We start from the raw sequence: 9,813 nt of genomic DNA, 5'->3' as shown, positions 1-9,813 counted from the left end.
AGAGGATGGAAATGAGAATTGAGAAGGGTGTACTTTACAAGCTGTGGTAAGGAAGCTTTTCTTTCTTTTACTTAATGTTATTCTGATTCTTGTTTTGGGTTTCTTAGCATTTTGAGCAAAGTATAAGAGCATATTTTTGTAATGTACTTTATTATGCTATGTTATCTTGCAGTTTTTGCCTGAGCTGTTTCTATTCTTTTTTCTTGCCTTTTTTTTTTGGTGATGACTTTGGATGGAGGTTAATACTTTGCTTTGACTGCCATCCAGAATATTCATATCTTGTTATTTAGGTCAGCTGGGTGTCACACTCTTATTAGCAAATTAATTGTATATTACTTGGTTCCTCAGTCGAGAAATTATACTAACTCTGTTTTGAATTATTTGTAACGATATGACATAATGTATGAGTAAATATTGTCTACTCGTTGCAAATAATTTAAAATGAAAATAGTATTATTTTGTGATGTGAGAAAAGATATGTTGATCGGACTCGGATTGGGTATCGTGACACGGTGTTAATCGATATTCTAAGTTTTAATTTTTTTTTTTCACTTCATATAAGGTCACAATATGATTGGGTTTTGCATGTGTTGTGTCAAAGTATTAGAGGGTGTGATGAACAACACCTGACGTACAATAAGGTGTTGAATTAACATAACAGGAAAAAAAAAAATTAAAAAAAATAAAATTACGGAGTACAAATTGAGACAAATGGAAATTAGACTTTGTTATAAATTCATCTAACACCTAAGTCCTAGCCATCTAATACATGACGAAGAGAACTTTATACATTATACATACAAATCCTAGTAAGATCAATTATGACCTCCATATTCAAATAATAAGTCATATTTAAAATTAAATAAATTCTAGTAAAATTAATTACGACCTCCATACATAAATAATAAGTTACATTTCTAATTTTAATTTTCATATAGTGTCATGTTGAAAAGGTTTATTTTGACAATGGTTCATAAAAACACCTCAAAATTAAAATGTAGCTTTATTATAAGTTTAAAGTTACTAAATTTCAAGCCAAATGAGACTCGATATCTAAGCCCCGGAAGCCAAAATATTTTACCGAAAGCCCAACAATGTAGGCCTAACGTATGACTGTGAGTCAATTGGTAGTGAGGTCCAAAACGCACAGCCCAAATAAAAAAATGAACATTTAGTTAAAAAATATGAACATGAAAAAAGAAATGAACATTTAATAACAAAAAATGAACACGTAAAAAATGAACATTTAATACTAAAAAGTTTACATGTTATAAGAAAATGATCATTTATTAAAAATGAATCTGATTATCATATAATCATAAATTTTCTAGACCACGTCCTTAAAAATGAACATTTAGTTAGAAAAATGAACACATAAAAAAAAATATTCAGTAATAAAAATGAACACGTAAAAAATGAACATTCATTAATAAAAAGTGAACATGTAAAAAAAATGAACATTTAGTATATTAGAAATGAACCTTTATCATACAACCATAAAATTGGGATCATATACATCGAAAATTCTCCAACTTAAAGGCAAATTCGTTGTAATATCATATACTTCTTCATCACTTTTACTTGTTTCTTCACTAATTCAGAGTCTTTGTCTTCTACAAATACAATTAATCTGTACTCACTAAAATATAACAAATAATCAAAATTCATAATCATCACAACATATGATCATAATAATTATTTAGAATGTTCATAATATATAATCATCACTACAATAGTTAAAAATATAAATAATTATCACTCTATATGTCATATGTGTTCATAATCAATAACAGATATGTTCGTAATGAATACGAAACATATATATTCATAATAAATTGTTCTGATTTTCAACACTAAATGTTCAGATAATTTAACTTTCAACGTAGTATATTTTACTTTCAACCTAATAAAAATGAACATTTAGTATTAAAAAATAAACACTTATAAAATGAACATGTAACAAAAAGTTATGAACATTTAGGATATTAAAATGAACATGATTTTCATAAAGGTTCAAATTCGTTGTATATAATTATTAATGAAAAATAAAGATAAAATAAATTGTTGAAATATGTTCATTTTTTATATATTTAATATTCATTTTCGGTGTACTAAATGCTCATTTTGTAAAAGATGTTCATTTTTAAATTCCTACGTGTTCATTTTTTTTTTACAGAAATTATATTCAAGATCGATTGTAATCATTGAAACTCTAAAAAATTGATTATACACCTTAAATCTAATCTCGATTCATCATAGAGAAATTAATTATTGATTTGTAACATGATTAGAAATCAAAAGAAAAAAAAGATCAAAAGAAAAAGAGAGAGAGAGAAAGAGAGAGAGAGAGAGAGAGAGGGGGGGGGGGAGAAAATAACTACAAATTAAGCAATACAATTGATATTCATTAACAATTAAGCAATTTAATTGATAGTCATCACAAACTCATAATAATTTCAAACAATCAAACAATAAATCATCATGCATGATCAACGAAATCATACAAAATATAATTACAAATTGATAAAATCTAACCTCCATTGTTTTCTTTGACCTTCAATTTTCTCTCTCCTCCATTTTTTTTCTTTCCTCTTTGATAAAGCCAAATGATTGAATATGAAACTCATAGATTTAGAAAGAAAGAAGTATACCCATCAAAACACGAATTAGTAACTCAAAAATTTATATAAAGAAGAAGAAAACTTTAAAGATTGAAGGGAAATGAGGTAAAGAGGAGAGAGAAAATGTTAAATTGAGAAGAAAACTGAAGAGAGAGAAAAATAATAGAGCTAAGGAAGAAGAAGAAAGAGAATTAAGATATAAGGAAGAAAAAAAACGTATGTTCATTTTAACGTACTATATGTTCATATTTAATAGTGTTGCAGCTAGCTTGGCTGCACTAGAATGTAGCCAAGAAATTGCAACTGTGAGTTAAATACATGTTATGGATTAGTGGATTACCAAGCCATTTGGGTCAAATGGCCCAAATTTAAGACTTTCTTTTCTGTTTTCAACTTGGCCCAAAAACTATGATTTTTTTTTTCTTCTTTCTCAGTTTAGAGTGTTGAACTTGAAGTGTTACCATGAAAATGTACGAGATAGATTCTTCAATCGTGAAAAGAAAATTCATACATCGTAGTAGTTAGTATCGATTTAGAAATTGTTTTTTTTTTTAAATAAAAAATAAATAATTTAGAATTAGAATAAGGTTTTAAATATTTGTGATTAGAAGTAATGTACTACTTCATAGCTAAAATTGGATTTAGGACACCAAAACCTAAGAATACATCAACTACACTCTAGCATTTCAAACTTTGGGCACGAGTCAGCCAAAGTCAATGTTGTTAAAAATGTACACTTGTAATACAAAGCTCCCTTCATTTATGTTTACTTGTATTAGACTATTAAATTATTTTGTTTATTTTCTTATTTTACTACTTGTATAACTTTCTTAAATAATACGGATTAAAGTACGCATATATTTAAACTCGATGTAATCATGTAATCAAAGGTCACACGTTAGCTCTTGATCCCATCAAAAAATGTGACCCGTTTTGAGCTATACAGTTGATTAATTAATGGCTTAACAATAATTTAAAGGCATTTATTGCATAATGTTCTTTCCAAACTCACTAATTATATTGAACTAGTTTTCTGTCCCGTGCGATGCACGGCTTGTTCATAGAAAATTACATTGAGAGATGAGTGAGGAAATACCAATAAATAATTATGAGTGTAATATGTAACTGAAAACATTATTAAAGAAATAAAAATTTTGGGACTTTAAATTGAAATGAGAATAGATAGAAGATGGAGGGACTAAAATCAAAGAGAAAAAATAAAAAGGTTGAATTAAAAAGGGGGAGATGAAGATGAAGTGTTTAATGAAAGAGTTTAAAAAAAATTGTATAATTATAATTAAAAAAAGGTAAAATGACCTGTGGCACGTTGGGTTGAAGAAGAAGTTAGGGAAGTGTAATAGAATGATGACATATGTCTTTTTTGGTTTGCTTTTTTAAATACTAAGTATAGACTAAGTATAGATGGGACGGTCAAATTTTTTTTTGGGATAATAAAAGCCTATAATGCCAAATAAGCCACAGTTTTGCCTTCAAAAACATGTCTAAAGCAACGTATATATAATTATATATAACTTAGATTGGTTAAGACAATGTACATACAGTACTCAGCCATTAGTTGAAGGAGTATATATACAAGAATACAAGATACAACTCTCTAACAACCTAACCGCCTAACTAACTAATAAGTAACTAACTAACGGATAAGCCGTTGTGAAAATATCTTTATTAGGGCAACAATAATAGTCAACGGTCAACGATAAGATTATAAAGTCCAAAAATCTAACAAATCAAGAATCGATCTATTCTAACTGACCCATACATACAGTATACACTCTCTATATATATCAATAATATAGCTTAGAATTCTACTCTCCAGTCTCCACTCCACTTACACAAAACTAAATAAACTTGGTGTCATTTCATTCATTCCTACAAAATAACATTTCAATCTTTCTACTACTCTAACAAGAAATTACTATTGAAATCTTCCATGATCGAATATCATAACAAGGCTTGCTTGGAAACCAAGATTCAGCGGTTAGTGGACAGTATGCATCGACATCACTTGGACAAGACTTGTCTTTGTTTGGAAATCAAGGCGTAGTGCCGTTACTTGGGAATCAAGACTCAACGTTGGTTGGACAACCGCCGTTAGAACAAGACCTGGCCTCTTCGCTTGTCGGATATCAAGGCTCTGCTGCTGGACATGATGCCTCCGCGTTGACTAGAGAACAAATCCCGGCCGCGATTGGAGATCAAGTCCCGCCTGCTGTGATCGGAGATCAAGTCCCGGCAATTAATATTCAAGATGATGTGTTTGATGATAAACCATTATTTGATTTTTTGGGTTTGAATGACGACTCTAAGTCATAATTTACGTGCATGCGATAGATGCTCAATGGTATCCAAGACTTTCTTAATGTTCGTTGTTTAAACGTAGTTGGTTTGTGTTAGACACATATTATGTAAATAATACTCCGTATAACCGTATTGTATTGTCCTTACTTAGGATATAGACAATGCTAATTATGGAAAAAATATTATTTACATAATACTGTGTCTAGGACTCTAGGGTCTAGCAATAATCAGTTTAGTTAGGATTCTTTTATGTAATTTTCTCATTTTAATTCGTAGTATATTCTATTTGTACGTATTAAAGACATACAATAATTGGATTCAATTTTACACACTATGTAGTTTGTTTGCTCTCTATTTTACTCGTTACTATGGAAATTCAATTTGTTAAGGTATTGATAGTACGGGGAAATGAGCTTTTTATTAATTATATGTTATTAAATCATTTTGATTCAATATTTTTATTAAATATGTTACTAAATCATTTTGATTCAATATTCTATGTTATTGTATATATGCTCTCTATAATTTATATTGCTAATCAATACAAAAATTTACTGTGAAAATCAGTCACAAAAGTGAGTAGTTAGTTAATTATGGCATTAATAAATGATGGGGATGAGTTTTGTATTCAACGAATAACTCGACTATACGATTCAATGTTTTACGTTCTTGTATTCTCTAAGATAAAAGAAAAAGAAAAAAAAAACTTTAGACATTGGATTTATTTTATTGCCTATAAAGCCAATATGAAAATAGTATAATACTTTGTTAATAATCATCATCATTTAATTTCAATGTAGTTAGGCCAAAATAAGTTATTTTCATTTTTTTTTATTAGTTTGAAAAAATATTTTCAATAGGCTTAAAAGAAAAGGAATGAATTGGAAATTAAACGAAAAGGAATAAATTGGCAATACTCCATATTCTTTTTTTTTTTTTTTTTTTTTTTTTTTTTTTTTTTTTTTTTGAAGACAAAGAGTAGCCGATATTATTAAAGCATAATTACTTTGTCGGTATTTTTACTTGTATTTGACTATTAAACCAATTTGATTTTTACTTGTATTTGACTATTAAACCAATTTGATTTCTTATTTTACTATAACTTTTTTGAATATATATTACGGGTCAGAGTAAATTTAAACTAGATATAATCAAATTAAAGGTCACGTACTCTTTAAATAAAAAATGTGGCCCGTGTTGACTGTTGTATTGATCAACTGAGCCAGGCTTAAAACTTAAATACAATACTAAAATCACATATTGTTCTTCTCAAACACCAAAATTAAGCGGGACTAATTCAATCTTTTTTAGGATAAGCTTATAAGTCAATTTTTTGTCTTTTAAAAAAAATGTCTAAAACAACACACTTTATATTTATCGCTTAGAATTATCCAACTCTGCGTTAAATGTATAAAATAATATTGGTAAATGAAAAGCAACGTACACACTCTGTATTTATCACTTAAAATTATCCAATTTTGGGTTAAATATACGTATTTACATAAAAAAAATTCGATTTTGGAAAATGAAAACAGAGTCGACCATAAGTACATAGCCCAAATTGTAATTTGGAGGGGAGGTACAACACCCTAACTAACTAACTAACAAACTAACTGATAACCGTCACTCAAAATATCTACTTTGTGAGTATAAATTAAGAATAGTCAACTGTTAACGATAGGATTAAAACATTGAAAGAACTAGACTGATCTGTGTCCAGTTCCTGAATATTCCTGTGAACAGAAGGAGCCAACACAAAATCCTTGTATTTAGAAGGAATTTTACAAGGCCTAGATGAAACCCTAACAGGAACAGAAGAAATATTTACAGACTCGGGATAAGAAATAGACCCAGCAGAAGAAGAAATGTTTGGAGACTCAGGAGAAGAATTGTTTGCAGACTCAGGAGAAGAATTTTGTGAATCAAGATTTGGAATATGTATAGGAATAGAATCAGAATTATCTGGTGAATTTGAGGATGATGATTGATGAGAAAGAGGAAGAACAGAAGAATGAGAATCAAAAACAGGATTAACAAGATCAGGAACAGAAATAGAATCAGAAGGAGACTGAAGTTTCTGATCTTTAAAAGGGAAAGAATCCTCAACAAAATAAGCATCCCTACTTAGCAAAACCTTGTGAGAATCCAAGTTATAGAACTTATATCCTTTTTGCCCAAAAGGATATCCAATAAAAACACATCTACATGATCTGGAAGCAAACTTATCAGAGGTTTTGAGATTAGGATAAGCTAAACAACCTAACACTCTCAAATGATCATACTTTGGAGAAACTCCCATCAACATCTCATATGGTGTTTTCCAATTTAGCACTGAACTTGGCATTATATTGATCAAATAAGTTGTTGTAATCAAACAATCACCCCAAAATTTGTAAGGCAAATCAGCACACAATCTCAAAGTCCTAGCAGTCTCAAGGAGATGCCTATGCTTTCTCTCTACTCTACCATTTTGCTCTGGTGTACCAGGGATACTTTTCTGATGAATCACACCCTTAGAAGCAAACAAAACAGCATAAGCTTCCTGAATAATCTCAGTCCCATTGTCACTCCTTATCACCTTAATTTTTCCATTAAACTGAGTTGAAACATACTCAAAGAAACCAGAAATAACAGAAAATACTTGTGTCTTATTATGCAACAAGTATGTCCAAGTTACTCTATTGTTATCATCCAAAATAGTAAGAAAATAAGTGGCTCCAGTCAAACTAGGTCGCTTATATTTACCCCAAAGATCAATATGAACAAGATCAAAAGGATGAGGAGCATGAGATTCAGAAAGACTAAAAGGAAATTTGTGGTGTTTACCAAAAACACAAGCCTCACAACTGAAATCAACAGTTTTATTAATTTTTCCAAAAATAGGAAGTGAAACATGCTTCAATTTTCCTATAGACAAGTGTCCTAACCTAGCATGTAGTAAGTCAATACTAGGTACAGAACTACTAGTTATAGAATTATGAGCAGAAGTATTATTTGCAACATCAACAGCAGAAACAAGATTACTGTTGACAGTACTAGGAATAGAAAGAGAAGAGAATTTATATAAACCTGATACCCTTATACCAGCAGCTTTGACACTTTTAGTGATTGAGTCCTGAAAAGAACAAGAATCTTGTTCAAAGACAACTACTAGATCATTTTGATCAAGTAATTTACCAACAGACAACAGATTATGCCTAAACTCAGGAATATAGAGAACATTATCAAGTTTAACTTGAGAATTGAGATTAACAATTCCACTATGGAGAACAAGTTTCACTGAACCATCAGGCAAAGACACTTTAACAGGATTAGGAAGTTTATGAATATCAGAAAATAAGGCCAAATTGGAAGCCATATGATCTGTAGCACCTGAATCAACAATCCAACTATCATGATCAAAGAACTGAGATAAACTAACAACATGAGAGGCAGAAGTTATACCAGCAAAGTTCACTGCAGCACTCAAAGGATCATCAGCAACACATCCATTTGTTGTTGCAGCACCAGTATTCATCATTCGGATCACGTGATTGTAAACAACTGATGCCATAACAGGATCCACTCCAGAAGAATCAAGCATTTCAGTAGAACCAGGTGCTTTCCCAAGTATGCCTGACTGATTATCATGAAACACATTATTAGCAGATTTTGCCTCTCCTTTATCTTTGTTCCACCAACCTGGATAGCCATTGAGTTTAAAACATTGACTGATTGGATGCCCTTTCTTCTTGCAATGATGACAAACCACATCACTCTTCTGTTTCTTGAAATCCTTACGACCGGAATACAACGGCTTAGCTAGGAAAAACCTTAAGCGCTTGAGCTTGTAATGCATTCACCTCAGGAAAGCTAGTAACCACAGAATTCAGCTTATGCTGCTGCTCTACTTGCTGTAAAGTATAATAAGCCTTATGCACATGAGGCAGAGGATCAGATCCAAGCAAATTCGTTTTAACCTGATCATAGTTTGATTCACACCAGACAATAACTGCATCAACTTATTACGTTGATCATTTTCCAGAATTTTCTTGAAAATTCCACAAGAACATTTCGACATAGCACCACAAGTGCAATCAGGAAAACCTTCAAGAATTTGCAATTGATCCAAAACACTCTTCAATTGACCAAAATATTCAGCAATAGACATATCATTCTGCTGAATACTAGTTAAATTCTTATGTAACTCAAAAATTCTAGGTGCAGAAGTACGACCAAATCGCTCAGTCAATTCAATCCACAATTGATTCGAAGAATTGACAAACATGAAAGATTCAGCAAGTACCTTATCCATGGAATTAAGTATCCATGACATCACCATATAATCATTGCGAAGCCATTTCTGATAATCCGCTGAATCAGTCGCAGGCATAGGTAAGGATCCATCAACAAATTGAAGCTTATTCCGAGCTATCAACGCCATTTTCACAGCTCTACTCCAATTTAGAAAATTAGCACCAGTAAGAATATGAGTTCCTAATGGCATGCCAGGATGATCACCATTACTCAAGAAGTAAGGATCGTTGAAATTGATCGCAGAATTAGACGTATTCGATTGATTCTCAATTCCAGCCATTTTGAAGAAAATCAAGCGAAAAATCAAAATACGAAGAAATTAGGGTAAAATCAAGAAGAATTACGATCAAAATTTGATTGAAGAAATCGGAATCAGAAAGAAGAAGAAGATCAGAAGAAGAATTGCAACAAATCGCAACAAATCAAGCCAAATTCCAGAGAATTAGCTCTGATACCATGAGAAGAATCTCAAGAACAGAGAGAATTTTCAGAGAAGAAGAGTAAATAGAAATCAGATTTTATTGAAAAATGAAACTCAAGGAATAAAATTACAGAGAAGAAGCTATTAATACAGGAG

The 9,813-nt window shown here is 30.7% G+C and overlaps 1 protein-coding gene across 1 annotated transcript; it reads right to left on the bottom strand.

Moving 5' to 3' along the window:
• Positions 1 to 7,887: 7,887 nt before the first annotated feature.
• On the bottom strand, positions 7,888 to 8,893 carry LOC145627303 (uncharacterized). Its single transcript, XM_081679695.1, has 2 exons — positions 8,385 to 8,893; positions 7,888 to 8,055 (listed from the first exon to the last, which is right to left on the bottom strand). Exons 1-2 carry the CDS (start codon positions 8,776 to 8,778, stop codon positions 8,042 to 8,044), a joined length of 408 nt encoding a protein of 135 aa, XP_081535821.1. The 5' UTR covers positions 8,779 to 8,893; the 3' UTR covers positions 7,888 to 8,041.
• Between the last annotated feature and the right edge of the window lie 920 nt (positions 8,894 to 9,813).

This window comes from Chenopodium album, chromosome 4, assembly GCF_948465745.1.
Source record: "Chenopodium album chromosome 4, dcCheAlbu1.1, whole genome shotgun sequence".
In the NCBI taxonomy this organism is placed as follows: Eukaryota; Viridiplantae; Streptophyta; class Magnoliopsida; order Caryophyllales; family Amaranthaceae; genus Chenopodium; species Chenopodium album.
This window is presented reverse-complemented; position numbering and strand designations above follow the sequence as displayed.